Genomic DNA, 15,000 nt, shown 5'->3' on the forward strand with positions numbered 1-15,000 from the left:
CTATCTATCATCTATCTATCTATCTATCTATCTATCTATCTATCTATCTATCTATCTATTTATCATCTCTCTCCTATCTATCTATCTATCTATCTATCTATCTATCTATCTATCTATCTATCTATCTATCTATCTATCTATGTATGTATGTATGTATGTATGTATCTATGTGTGGGATGCACACAAAACCACACACTCTGCGGTCCGTGGGAAAACGTCTCTCCACGGAACCGGTCCCTGGTGCCCAAAAGGTTGGGGACCTCTGTTTTACGTACTGTTTCTCAACCTAGAAGCTTCCAGGTACGGGGACTCCACCTCCCAAAATTCCCAGCTGGGGCTATGTGGGCTGGGAATTCTGGGAGTTGAAGTCCACACATCTAGCTGCCCATGTTGACAAGCACTGCTTTAATCTTTGCTCCTAAGAGAATGCATTTTTGGTGCCCAAAACATCCGGCTTGCTCATCCTTTCGTTCACGTACAGGGAGTCCTTGACTTACGACCACAACCGAGCCCAAAATTTCCGTTGCTAAGCAAGACATTCGTTAAGTGAGCTTTGCCCCTTTGATCCTGCGATCCCCTTTTGCGACCTCCTCACAAGCAAAATCACTGGGGAAGACGGAGTCACTTAACAACTGGGTGACTAAGTTAACAACTGCAATAATTCAGAATAATAATTCAGAATAATTCAGCATTCACCACTCCAGAAGGGGTGAATGCTGCACACTGGAAGTTTTTAAGAAGAGATTGGACAGCCATTTGTCTGAAATGTTATAGGGTTTCCTGCCTGAGCAGGGGGTTGGACTAGATGACCTTCAAGGTCCCTTCCAACTTTATTATTATTATTATTATTACTTAACAGCTGAGGGAAGAAAGTTCGTAAAATGGGGAACAAAACTGACTTTAGTAAATGTCTCACTTAACCTCAGAAATATTGGCTCCATTGTAAGTCAAGGATTACCAGTAGTTTTTAATCCTTTGTTTGTTTGTTTGTTTGTACTTTTCAACAAAACTACTATTAGAAAAAGGAAGTCAACACATCTTAAAAGTTGCCGAGAAACAGTTCCCTAATGAATTATGTCTGTGTTTATGTTTCTTTCCCACGCTTTTCTCTGTTTCCTGGGGTTAAAGCTATACTTTTATTTTTCTAACAATTTCTGCCTGTTTTCTCAAGGTCAAGACTTTCTCCAAGAACAGAGATTCCCTAACCTTTTGGGCACCAGGGACCGTGTTCAGTGGGGAATAGTTTTTCCATGGACCAGAGAGTGTGTGGTTTTTTGTGCTGCCTGCATCCCACAGATGGGGCTTTGCTTGTTTGTGCGGACTGGTTGCTGGCATGCTGCGGCCCGGTACCGGTCCACAGATCGGGGATTGGGGATTGGGGACCCCTGTCCTAGAAGAACCAGTTTTCATTTCCTTATCTTTCATTTCCTTATCAGTTTATCCCAGTTTGGCCTTCCAGATGTGTTGGACTACAATTCCATGTTGACTGAGAATGATGGAAGTGGCAGTCTTAAGTTTTCTGGAGGATGACCTATTACGAAAAAATCCCATCGAGAAGTTTAGGATGTCAGGGGAGAAACCTAGCCAAATTTACTTCACTGACTTTATTCTATTCTCTACTCTAGCACGGTGTTTCTCAAATATGGCCACTTTAACATGTGTGGACTTCAACTCCCAGAATTCCTCCACATTTTAAAGTGGCCCAGTGTAAGGACCCACCTCAGCTAAGTCGCCCAAGAAAGCAGAACTCTTGAAATAGGCATTGTCTCAAAAGGAAACTTTGATTAGGGGTTACTGACAGCAGGGAAGTCGGCGAGATCTGGGGAAAATCCTGCTTAGATGATATAGTTCAGGGTTAGGCAACCTTGGCTCTTTTATGACTCGTGGACTTCAACTCCCAGAATTCCTGAGCCAGCCACGCTGAGGGGAAAGGGAGAGGTTTCCAAGCTGAGCCATGCTGGCTCAGGAATTCTGGGAGTTGAAGTCCACGAGTCAATGAAGGGGCCATAGTTCCCCCATGCTGGCTCAGGAATTCTGGGAGTTGAAGTCCACGGGTCATAAAAGAGCCAAGGTTGCCTACCCTGGTCTAGACTCTAGGCCTAGGGTAGGGGTCTTCAAACACGGCCCTTTTATGACTCGTGGACTTCAATTCCCAGAATTCCTGAGCCAGCCATACTGAGGGGAAAGGGAGAGGTTTCCAAGCTGAGCCAGGCTGGCTGAGGAATTCTGGGAATTGAAGTCCACCAGTCATGAAGGGGCCATAGTTCCCCCATGCTGGCTCAGGAATTCTGGGAGTTGAAGTCCACAAGTCATAAAAGAGCCAAGGTTGCCTACCCCTGGTATAGTTAAACTAACAATCTTCCTCCTCCCATCAAATTCATAGTATCCATTTGAAATCCAGCCAGTCCACAGGTGGCATGGTATTTGAGTAATTGGGACAGTTGGCAAACATCTCAAGATCTTCTCTAGTTTCGTTTCTTCGTAGCTGTCTCCTGATAAGGGAGACACATGCTTTCTCAAGTGGAGAGAGGCGGGAGAGGAAAGATAGAAAGCGAAGGTTATCCCAAGCGAAAGCCAATTGCCCCCCCCAGAAGAATTTGTTGTTGTTAGTTGCGAAGTCGTGTCCGACCCATCGTGACCCCATGGACCACGTTCCTCCAGGCCTTCCTGTCCTCTACCATCTTCTGGAGTCCATTTCAGCTCACGCCTGCTGTTTCAGTGACTCCATCCAGCCACCTCCTTCTCTGTCGTCCCCTTCTTCTCTTGCCCTCCATCTTTCCCAGCATCAGGCTCTTCTCCAGTGAGTCCTTTTTTCTCATGAGGTGGCCAAAGTACCTGAGTGTCAACTTCAGGTTCCGGCCTTCTAAAGAACAGTCGGGGTCGATCTCCTCTAGGACTGACCGGTCTGATCGCCTTGCAGTCCAGGGGACTCGCAGGAGTCTTCTCCAGCACCAGAGTTCAAAGGCCTCCATTCTTTGGCGCTCAGCCTTTCTTATGGCAGGCCCCAAACAAGAGCACATACAGTATGCAGGAAAAGCAATAAGGATTCAGGGACCGGATACCAAGTTTGAAAAAATACTGCTTTATAAGCTGGTGAAAGTCATCAGTGAGAATCTTGTGATGGGGCAGTTATATCAGATTGGGGCCATTGGGAGGGGAACTGCTGCTGGGAGTGGGGGATTGCGCGAGATGGTTGAGGGTCGTTGCTGTCTCTGCATGGCTGTGTGGATGATTTGGATCCTGAGGGGTGCGTAGGCTGGTTGTAGGTCGATGTCTCTGTGGGTGGAATTGCATGTGGGGTGCGAGGCTCCGATGAACTCACGGGCGTGGCGGGTGGTAGTGTGGCCCATGATTTTGGTGTTGCTCCAATCGAACTAATCAAAGGGAGAAGCAACCTACAACTAAGGAGAAATTTCTTGACAGTGAGAACAATCAACCAGTGTAACAACCTGCCTCCAGAAGCGGTGAATGCTCCAACACTGGAAGTTTTTAAGAAGAGACTGGACAGCCATTTGTCTGAAATGGTATAGGGTTTCCTGCCTGAGCAGGGGGTTGGACTAGATGACCTCCAAGGTCCCTTCCAACTACTACTACTACTACTACTACTACTTCTTCTTCTTCTTCTTCTTCTTCTTCTTCTTCTTCTTCTTCTTCTTCTTCTTCTTCTTCTTCTTCTTCTTCTTCTTCTTCTTCTTCTTCTTCTTCTTCTTCCTTCTTCCTTCTTCCTTCTTCCTTCTCCTCCTCCTCCTCCTCCTCCTCCTCCTCATCATCATCATCATCATCATCATCATCATCATCATTATTATTATTATTATTATTATTATTATTATTATTATCTGGTGTTGTTTGATGTCGGAGTGGGTAGCAATTAAGGATTTGGGATTGTGGTGTTTGACTGCCAGCCGTTGTTCCTGGATCCTTGTTTTTAATTGACGTGATGTTTGCCCCACATAGAATCGGTTGCATTCGTGACAGTTGATTTTGTATGATAAATCATAAACGCCTCCAGCTTTAACAGAAAGAATTGATTCTAGCAGCTCTGGATATAGATGACTGGATCCAGAAAAAAACTTTTCATTTTGGTACAAGAAGGTGACTGCGCTTTTGAAACCAATATACAATCTTGGCTTGCTTCTGTCTGCTGACTGTTGTGGGGAACGTTGTGTGTGTTATTTGCCTAACCAAGCTTCAAACATTCTTTTCAGACAACAGACCTGATCAGCACAGCTGGATACGACAACATTGTCCAGCACTTGAACGACGGCCGGAAGAACTGCAAAGAATTTGAGGATTTTTTGCGAGAAAGGTGTGTATGACTGATTTCCTGGGATGGCAAAAAGTTCTTGAACGTTCTCATGAACTTTTCTAGTTCCAGTACAGGTAGTTCTTAACTACCTCACTTAGTGACCATTTGAAATTACGACGGACCTCCCCAGAGCTGCTTAGGGTCTGGTTTCAAACTTCTGATGGCTGGCCACACACCCCTGCTCTTGCACTCATACAATCATACAGTTGCATTTTACGGCTGTTTGCAGTGTCCCACAATCATAAGTCAGCAATTTGCAACTTTTATTTCTGGTTCCCAACAAAAACACCCTGGGGGTATAATGGTTTTGCTTAATGACCGTGGTATTCATTTACCGCAAAATAGGTCGTACAGTTGGGGGCAGTCACATGATGACTTCCTTAACAACCACTGTGACTTATGAGTGTAATTCCAGGATAAAATTATGATTGTAAGTTGAGGGCTGTCCGAATGCCTAAAGGTTTGAAATAAGATAGGAGTAGGCAACCTTGGCTCTTTTGTGACTTGTGGACTTCAACTCCCAGAATTCCTGAGCTAGCCATGCTGAGGGAAAAGGGAGAGGTTTCCAAGCTGAGCCATGCTGGCTCAGGAATTCTGGGAGTTGAAGTCCACGAGTCATAAAACGGCCTAGGCCTAGGCCAGAGGTAGACAACCTTGGCTCTTTTATGACTTGTGGACTTCAACTCCCAGAATTCCTGAGCCAGCATGGCTCAGCATGGAAACCTCTCCCTTTTCCCTTAGTGTGGCTGGCTCAGAAATTCTGGGAGTTGAAGTCCACGAGCCATAAAAGAGCCAAGGTTGCCTACCCCTGGAATAGGATATCAGAAGACGTAGCTTTAATTTTATTTATTTATTTATTTATTTATTAATTAAACTTTTACCCCGCCCTTCTCCTTACGGACTCAGGGCGGCTAACAACCAATAAAATACAAATACACCCCAAGACACCCCTTAAAACTTGGTTAAAAAGAAATATTTAAATAGGCAATTAATTAATTAAAAATGTTTAAGAACCCCACTAAAAAATTTCCCCTTAGGCCAGTCCTGCTTGCTGAAATAACCATGTCTTGAGGGCGCGGCGGAAGGAAGGGAGATCCGGAATCACCCGGATCTCTGGGGGTAGCTCGTTCCAGAGGGTGGGAGCTCCCACTGAGAAGGCCCTCCCCCTGGGAGTCGCCAGCCGGCACTNAGCCAGTGCAGCTCGCGCAGCAACGGTGTTACATGGGAGCGACGAGTGAGATCAAGAGATCTCACTCTCCCTACCAGGTGGAGTATTATATGAGCAAACACTTGTTTGAATACAGTTAAAAGAACAGATAACTTTGAATATAAAGGGGCCCTACAGTAAGAGGGATAAGAGATATAAGTAATATAGTATTTTTTATAATGTAGAACATGTAAAAATATTGGAATAATGTATGTCAAGGGGTTTTCAAACTTGGCCCTTTTATGACTTGTGGACTTCAACTCCCAGAATTCCTCAGCCAGAGTCAGCATTTTGCTCCCAACAATCTGGGTCCTCATTTTACCCATCCCGGAAGGATGGAAGGCTGAGTCAACCTTGAGCCTGTCAGGGTCGAACTCCAGGCCGTGGGCAGAGTCTGCCTGTGATACTGCATTCTAGCAACTAGGAGGAAGGGAGGGAGGGAAGGAAGGAAGGAAGGAAACAAAAAGGAAGGCAGGAAGGTATAGGGTTTTCTGCCTGAGCAGGGGGTTGGACTAGATGACCTCCAAGGTCCCTTCCAACTTTACTACTACTACTACTACTACTACTACTACTACTACTACTACTACTACTACTATTATTATTATTATTATTATTATTATTATTATTGGCAGTAGCAATAGCACTAGCGCTTATATACCGCTTCACAGGGCTTTACATTCCCTCTCTAAGCGGTTTATAAAGTCAGCGTATTGCCCTAACAATCTGAGTCCTCATTTTACCGACCTCGGAAGGATGGAAGGTTGAGTCAACCTTGAGCCTGTCAAAATCGAACTCCTAGCAGTGGGCAGAGTCAGCCTGCAATACTGCATTCCAGCCACTGCGCCACCACGGCTCTTAGGAAATCATGGATCAGCACTCTGTGGTTGCCTAGAACCTGATGTTTACACCGATCTTTGTTTCAGGGCTTCTATAGAAGAAAGATATGGGAAGGAGCTGATGAACCTGTCACGGAAGAAGCCGTGTGGACAGACAGAGCTAAAGTAAGCCAGCCCACTTTTGGGGAAAAAAGAAGTTTGGAGAAATCTCTTAAGCTATCATTCTCGGTCAAATGCCCCATTATTCACCTAGAGCAGTGATGGCGAACCTTTTAGAGACCGAGTGCCCAAACTGCAACCCAAAACCCACTTATGCATCGTTGAGTGCCAGGTGGGTGTGGCCCATTGACTGGGTGTGGCCCATTGGCTGGGCATGGCCAATTGGGTGGGTGTGGCCACAGTGGTAATGGCAGACTGGGTGGGACTAAAAAGTTCAATCAATCAATTCCAACTTTGCAAGATTTTTTTTTTCTGCGAGAAGTTGAAATTCACTGATTGAACCTCTTTTTTTTTTTTGCACATGGCGGCGGAGGCCTAAAGCGAAAAGGTTTTATAAAACCTAGCTGAAGGCCTAGGACTGGGGTGACGGCATGCGTGCCCACAGAGAGGGCTCTGAGTGCCGCCTCTGGCACCTGTGCCATAGGTTCGCCACCACTGGTCTAGAGACTTCAGCCTGGCCATTTATCCCTAGTTTTAAAAAAGTCCAGATGAACTTCTGAAAATAGAAGGAAATCCTATCCGATGGATGGTTTATTTTTATTTATTTTTTAATAATGACTCACAAATGAATGCTTGCATCTATGCGGGAAATGAATTGATAGGAATTGCTGTCTGAAGTCCCTTGCTGAGGAATTTGCAGTTACTTTGCCATTTGTTCAGGCTGGCCTTATCTCCGTGGGAGTACTCCAAGGGGTTAAGATTTAGTTTCTAATTTGGAAGGAAAATACAGTCACGGGAAGACAGTTGCTCTTTCTCTTGGGGCATGGTTACCTGTTCCCATTCACGGCCACTTATGGAGATGACTTGGCCTAGCAGTGGGCAAAAGGAAGTCCTCCTTGGTGCATCTCTCTCTGCCATTGTCAAGGACATCTAATTTAACACTTGTTTTCATTCCCTGGAATGTTTTTTTATATCTATATATCTAGGTTTAGGTTTAGGTCTAGGTCAGGGGTAGGCAACCTTGGCTCTTTTATGACTCGTGGACTTCAACTCCCAGAATTCCTGAGCCAGCCAGCCATACTGGCTCAGGAATTCTGGGAGTTGAAGTCCACGAGTCATAAAAGAGCCAAGGTTGCCTACCCCTGACCTAGGTCTATCTGTCCTCTCTCTCTCTCTCTCTCCCTCCCTCCCTCCCTCCCTCCCTCTCTCTATCTCTATCTCTATCTCTATCTCTATCTCTATCTCTATCTCTATCTCTATCTCTATCTATCTCTATCTCTATCTCTATCTCTATCTCTATACCTATATCTATACCTATACCTATATCTATCTAGCTGGCTTTCATGCCTAAGGCGGGACTAGAAGTCACCGTCTCCTGGTGATTGGCCCAAAGTCACCCAGCTGGCTTTCATGATTAAGGCAGGTCTAGAACTCACCCTCTCCTGGTGATTGGCCCAAAGTCACCTAGCTGGCTTTCATGCCTGAGGCGGGACTAGAACTCACCATCATCATTATCTGGTTTCTAGCCTGATGCCTTAACCCCTAGGTCAGGGGTGGGGAATCTTGGCTCTTTTATGACTTGCAGACTTCAACTCCCAGAATTCCTGAGCCAGCATTGAGGAACTATTGCCCCTTCATGACTCGTGGCCTTCAACTCCCAGAATTCCTGAGCCAGCATGGCTCAGCATGGAAACCTCTCCCTTTCCCCTCAGCACGGCTGGCTCAGGAATTCTGGGAATTGAAGTCCACGAGTCACAAAAGAGCCACGGTTGCCTAGCCTTGCCCTAGGCCAAACTTGGTTTGATCTCAAAGCAGTCATGGTGGACTTGGGGAAGGGCAACCCTTCGGATTTTCCGTTGCCTTAAGAAGCAACGTGCTCCGCCTTCCACCCTTCAAACGCAGACTGGCTTTGTTTCGCGAGCCATTTGCTGGTTTCACCCAAGGCATAAAACTAGGATGTGGTTTGCTTCTTCAGGTTTTAGCGGATCGGGGGAGGAACCCCACTAATAAGGTGCATGCAACTCATGTGCCCCGGCTTAGTGCATTGTGCGAACTTGACCTTGGGCCGTGAAGGCACACAAGGTTTTGTTCTTCCCTGAACTAAACGGGTCTTCTGCATTTTGCATTTTGCATTTCGAGTGTCCACGGAACGATTGAGAAATGTTTTCCTCGGCCCGCCAGCAAAGGAGGAAAGAGAAGTGCAGAAATTTATCTGACTGTAGAGCTGCAGTTTTGAGTTTCAGAACTTGCCTAATCAGGTGTTGAAATTGGAGTCATTTCTGGAAGCCCAGAACGAAGTCTTGTTTTGTGTGTGTGCGTGTGTGCGTGCGTGTTTCGGTGACATCAACGCAATTTCGCGGTTGCTCAACCCCCAGAGTGTGCATTGTCTGTTTTCCTTTCATTTTAGCACCCTGAGAAGAGCACTGGAGGTTTTCAAGCAACGTAAGTTCTCTGCGGCATGCCACGGTTACCCAAGTTTGAACTTGGTTTGTGGGGGAAATAAATCAGCTCTTGCCTGTGGATTCTCCCTGTCCCGCAGCTACAATTCCCATAATACCCAGATAAGGTGGTCACCATGCGTGCTGGTTGAGGATAAAACCAGTGGCCCAAAGTCAGCCAGCTGGCTTTCATGCCTAAGGCAGGACTAGAACTCTCAGTCTCCTGGTAATTGGCCCAAAGCCAGTTGGCTTTCATGCCTAAGGCAGGACTAGAACTCTCAGTCTCCTGGTAATTGGCCCAAAGTCACCCACCCGGTTTTCATGCCTAAGGTGGGACTAGAACTCTCAGTCTCCTGGTAATTGGCCCAAAGCCAGTTGGCTTTCATGCCTAAGGCAGGACTAGAACTCTCAGTCTCCTGGTAATTGACCCAAAGTCACCCAGCTGGCTTTCATGCCTAAGGCGGGACTAGAACTCACCGTCTCCTGGTGATTGGCCCAAAGTCAGCCAGTTGGTTTTCATGCCTAAGGCGGGACTAGAACTCTCAGTCTCCTGGTAATTGACCCAAAGTCAACCAGTTGGCTTTCATGCCTAAGGCGGGACTAGAACTCTTAGTCTCCTGGTAATTGACCCAAAGTCAGCCAGCTGGCTTTCATGCCTAAGGCGGGACTAGAACTCTCTGTCTGCTGGTGATGGCTGGCTGAGGAATTCTGAGAGTTGAAGTCCACGGATCTTAAAAGTTGCCAAGGTTGGACATCCCTGCTGTAGAGTTTGAGGAACCCTACTTGTCAGCCGGCCAACTTTGGGGGCTCCCTTAGGACATGCAGCCTGAGAGTTTCCCACATTGCTGGATTGTAGTACTGTTACTGTCAGCAGGCAGGAACTTCTGAGATACCTCTTGTTCATCTTAGAGTAGAGTTAGTCACTAGGGTCATGACCAGGTTGGGAAGCCCTAGAACTCTCCTTGACCCCAGAAAATGGAGCTCTCTCTTCTGTCATAGAAACAGCCCAGCTTTTTCCTGCTACTTTAGTAACTGTAGATGTTTTGGTAGTTGTGATGACCCAAGGCACGGCACAGAGGCAATGCAGTTGCTCCAAGTTTCCCCCAAATGCTTCCACGTTTCTGGCAAGCCCCAGAACAAAGGAAGACACACACACCTTCAGCCGCTGCAAGTAGTTTCACACACAGTCTGATTAGGAAAGGAATTTACTCAAGGCCACGGAGATAACAAGGAATGACACATACACCCAAAATCTAACGAGTCTGTGGAAATATAAGCTTGCTTGCGCAGTTTCAGAAGAGAAGCCAAAATACAGTCCGAGGTCTTTGAACATCCAAGCAACGCTGTCAGTCAGTCCAATGGTTTCCAAGCAGAAATCACAACACCGAAGAGATCAGAGAGTTGTTTCCAAGATCAGCAACAGCACACAAAACTCCAAGGAATCAGCATTTGTTCCTGACAAATGCCTCTCCCCACAGCGTCTCCTTACATCTCAGTCTCCAGGTCTGCCTTGTGGAGAGGGGCGGGGTGCTCTCCTCCCGAGTAGTTGAACCTGCCTGCATTGTTCCCTCCTTCTCTCCACTCTCTGTGCTCTAGGATCAGGAGGGGGTGGCCCTTGCTCATCGCATAAACTCTGCCTCTCCTGTTCCTCCTGTCCCAATCCTGAAGGGCCCTGGCCTGCCTCGGCCTGCTCTTCCCCACATTCCTCTGAAGCCACAGACACCTCTACCTCGGCCTCTGTAGGGTCCCATTCCAGCTCATTTTCCTCCGCAGATTCAGGCTCCGACAGAGGCATGACAGTAGTCCAAGGAGGTGTGTTGGAACAAGCGTAGGGTCCAATGATACTAACACAAGATGCTAACTTTTTGAGTTAACTCTTAGGCTAGCCAAGAGATCACAACAGTGGCTTTAACCGAGCATCATTAGTTTTAATCATGGTTTGGAGTATAAGTCACCATAGCTGGGTTCAGACCGAATGCAATGTTGGACCCAAATGACATGATGGTTTAGAGCAGAGCACAGGCAGTTCCAGACTCACAAGCCTTCATCTTAGCGACTGGTTCAAAGTTACAACGGGCACTGAATAAAGTGACTTACGACCGTCTTTCACACTTACAACCACTTACGAACATCCGATGGTCACGTGATCAAATTTCGCACGCTTGGCAACCGACACGCGTTTATGACGGTTGCAGTGTGTCCCGGGATCCCCTTTTGCGACGTTCCAACAAGCCAGGTCAACGGGGGAATCCAGATCCATTTAATAACCGTGTTATTAACGGTGATTCACTTAGCAACAGTGGTGGGAAAGGTTATAAAATAAGGCAAAACTCACTTTTTTTCACCGACCTCGGAAGGATGAAAAGCTGAGTCAACCTTGAACACCCGGTGAGAATCACAGCGAGGGGTAAACCAGGGTTTGTTTGGATGAGTTTGACTTTGATTTAAAACAGGGGTAGTCAACCTTGGCTCTTTTATGACTCGTGGACTTCAACTCCCAGAATTCCTGAGCCAGCTAAGCTGGCTCAGGAATTCTGGGAATTGAAGTCCACGAGTCATAAAAGAGCCAAGGTTGACTACCCCTGATTTAAAAGGTGTGAATCCAGCCATTATGGTTTGTAGGCCACATTTCTGCTGAACTGGGAAATGTGAAATAATTGTAGCCTAAGGAGAGGACCATGCTTAAGCAAATGATGGCTTTGCACATGGTAGAAAACCAGTTGCGCTGGTTTCTCACCTATAAAACGACAATAAAAGTGGCTTTCCTACCAGAATTGATGACCGTTTGGATTTCTTGTTCCTAAGGAGTGGAGACGGTCGGCCAGATCCATATGCAGCTAGCCCAGAACCTCAGGGAAGAAGCCAAGAAAATGGAGGATTTCAGAGAAAAGCAAAAATTCCACCGTAAAAAGGTAAGGAATATCTCAGAGTATCATTGATAAATATGAATTGAAATTGCATGTCAGAGCGTGCACAGTCTTATTGTGCGAGATAACCCAGGAGTAAACACAGTAAACAGTGGCTTGTACTAAATCAGTGGTTCTCAACCTTTTTAATGCCGTGACTCCAACTGGTCGTAAGTCGAGGACTAAACCGGTTGTAAGTCGAGGACTAAACCGGTCGTAAGTCGAGGACTAAACCGGTCGTAAGTCGAGGACTACCCAACCGGTCGTAAGTCGAGGACTTTCCCTGCCTGGGAGCGCCGCGCATGCGTGGTTCCGCCCCCTGCGCCGGCCGAGGCTTAGCTGGCAAGCGGCAGAGACCAAGCAGGCTGACCACCAGCTGGCCCAGCCCAAGGGAGGTAAGGCACCCGTTGGAAAAGGGGAAAAAATGGCGGACAAAAAAATGGCGAACAAAAAAAATGGTGGACAGCCTTGCTTGGTGACCCCCGTGAAATGGTCGATCGACCCCAAATGGGGTCCCGACCCATAGGTTGAGAACCACTGTACTAAATGGTGGTTTATCTTACACTATCTACAATATCATAGACCAGGAACAATATACATACACGTGCTAATACAGCAGGATCCAACAAACCACAATTACAGCAGGAAACGGAAGAGAGAGAACAGCTCAGCAGAGCCTTCCCTTTATACCAAGGCTCTTAAAGGGACACAGACCCAGCTGGCTTTTAAAGGGACACAGACCCTGCTGAATCATTCCCATCATTACATCTTACATTACATAAGCTGGTTAGCTGTTAAATCAATACCTTGACATTGTAGATTATTGATGACAAGTCCTCCTTGACTGAATGTGATGGTGATAACTAGGGATGCCAGACAACTTCCCAGCCTATCCTATAGCACGGGTCTTCATCCTTAGCAACTTATGACTCGTGGACTTCAACTTCCTGCTTGATCTTAAAGAGACACAGACCCTGCTGAATCATTCCCATCATCACATCTTACATTACATCAGCTGGTTAGCTTTTAAATCATTACCTTGACAGACTAGTTGTGGCAGAATGGCAACTTTTTGACTTTCCAATCTCTGTTAATCTGTGGGTCTTCAGAGGGTAAGAAAAACATATAAGGAACGGTTGCTGGAATTGGGTATGTCTAGTTTAACGAAGAGAAGGAGGAGGGGGGACATGATAGCAGTGTTCCAATCTCTCAGGGGCTGCCCCAAAGAGGAGGGAGTCAAGCTATTCTCCAAAGCACCTGAAGGCAGGACAAGAAGCAACGGATGGAAACTAATCAAGGAGAGAAGCAACCTAGAACTAAGGAGAAACTTCCTGACAGTGAGAACAATTAACCAGCGGAACAATCTGCCTCCAGAAGATGTGACTGCTCCAACACTGGAAGTTTTTAAGAAGAGACTGGACAGCCATTTGTCTGAAATGGTGTAGGGTTTCCTGCCTGAGCAGGGGGTTGGACTTGATGACCTCCAAGGTCCCTTCCAACGTTGTTGTTGTTGTTGTTGTTGTTGTTGTTATTATTATTATTATTATTATTATTATTATTGATCATCGCACAGTCAGCCAGATGTTCAGACTGGATTTGGCCTTTTTGTCTACCTATCGAGTCCTTCCCAAGGACCTGGGATAGGCAGATGTGGATGTTTGATGGTATTACAGATCTCGTCGCAGGATGGAAGCAGTTCCTAGTAAGGCCGCCTTTTGCAATTGACTAACGGCGAATGTGTAAATGCCGATGATGGTGTTCAAGTGGTGCTCCAGTTGTTCTGGGATTGCACCCAAGGCACCTATTACTATTGGTACTACCCTTGCTTGCCTTTGCCACAGTCTTTCTATTTCTATTTGTAGGACTTTGTATTTTGTTATCTTCTCCAGTTATTATTATTATTATTATTATTATTATTTGATCTTTTGCAAGTCAAAGACCTCCTGTGTGCAATTTCCTCGTTTAAGCTTATGTGATATTTCAAAGTTCAGGATTAACAGCTGCCAATTTTTAGTTTTTAGTATCAAAGGACATCACAATGGGTTTTTTTCCCCCCTCCTCCACTACACAAAGGTTGAGTTTCCACATAGCACACTAGCCAGAATAACCAAATGTCTAAGAGACATTTAGGAATATAGAGGAAGAAACACAACTGTCTATGGAGATTCTCAGTCATCCAGGCCATAGTTATCCCAAAGATGCTTTTTTTTTTTTTCAAGGCAACTTGGACTTCCTTTGTTTTTGTTTGAAGACGTTTCGCTTCTCATCCAAGAAGCTTCTTCAGCTATGACTGGATGGTGGGGAAATGGAAGGATTTATACTCCTTGCAGACCGCCGGTTGTTTGCATTCATTTGCATTGCCTTTTGAAAAAACAGCATGCAAATGACCGTCTGTGCAAGGAGTATAAATCCTTCCACCATCCAGTCCGAACTGAAGAAGCCTCTTACATGAGAAGCGAAATGTCTTCAAAGAAAAACACAGGAACTCCAGTTGCCTCGTGAAAAAAAAGCACCTTTGGAAGAAACAGGACTATTACAGAAAATGTTTCTTAGTGTACGGTGGTGTTTCTTAACCTCAACAACTTTAAGAGGTGTGGAAGTCCCGGACTTCCCCAGGAAACATGGGCGGGTTCCCACGGGTGAATTCCCACGGCTGGCAGGGGAATTCTTGAAGTCAACAGATCTTAAAAGTTGCCGAGGTTGAGAAACTGTGGTTTACGGGAAGGGGAAACACGAAATAGAAACTTAAAGAGTAACTCAACCTCCAAAGCGCCTGAAGGCAGGACGAGAAGCAACGGGTGGAAACTAACCAAGGAGAGAAGCAACCGAGAACTAAGGAGAAACTTCCTGACAGTGAGGACAATTAACCAGTGGAACAACCTGCCTCCAGAAGTTGTGGCTGCTCCAACACTGGAAGTTTTTAAGAAGAGACTGGACAGCCATTGGTCTGAAATGGTATAGGGCAGTGGTGGCGAACCCATGGCACGCGTGCCAGAGGCGGCACTCAGAGCCCTCTCTGTTGGCACGCGCGCCACCGCCGCCAGCAGCAGGTCCATCAGGCCATCAGGAGCCCCGCCCAGCACAAAGGAGGCAAAGTGGCCGACTAGCAAGCTCGAGTAGAGGTGGTAGAGCAGAGGTCACCAACCAT

General features: G+C 46.3%; 1 protein-coding gene across 1 annotated transcript in view; it reads left to right on the forward strand.

Moving 5' to 3' along the window:
• Positions 1-3,270: 3,270 nt before the first annotated feature.
• PSTPIP2 (proline-serine-threonine phosphatase interacting protein 2) overlaps positions 3,271-15,000 on the forward strand; it is a gene marked incomplete at its 3' end in the record, with an annotated part of 15,539 nt that continues 3,809 nt past the window's right edge. Inside the window, 5 exon segments of the mRNA XM_015825235.1 lie at positions 3,271-3,299; positions 4,187-4,306; positions 6,437-6,514; positions 8,916-8,950; positions 11,752-11,858. Of these exon segments, the coding sequence (XP_015680721.1) occupies positions 3,271-3,299; positions 4,187-4,306; positions 6,437-6,514; positions 8,916-8,950; positions 11,752-11,858 (369 nt within the window).

Source organism: Protobothrops mucrosquamatus, unplaced genomic scaffold (genome assembly GCF_001527695.2).
Source record: "Protobothrops mucrosquamatus isolate PMUCROS unplaced genomic scaffold, P.Mucros_1.0 scaffold2554, whole genome shotgun sequence".
Classification (NCBI taxonomy): Eukaryota; Metazoa; Chordata; class Lepidosauria; order Squamata; family Viperidae; genus Protobothrops; species Protobothrops mucrosquamatus.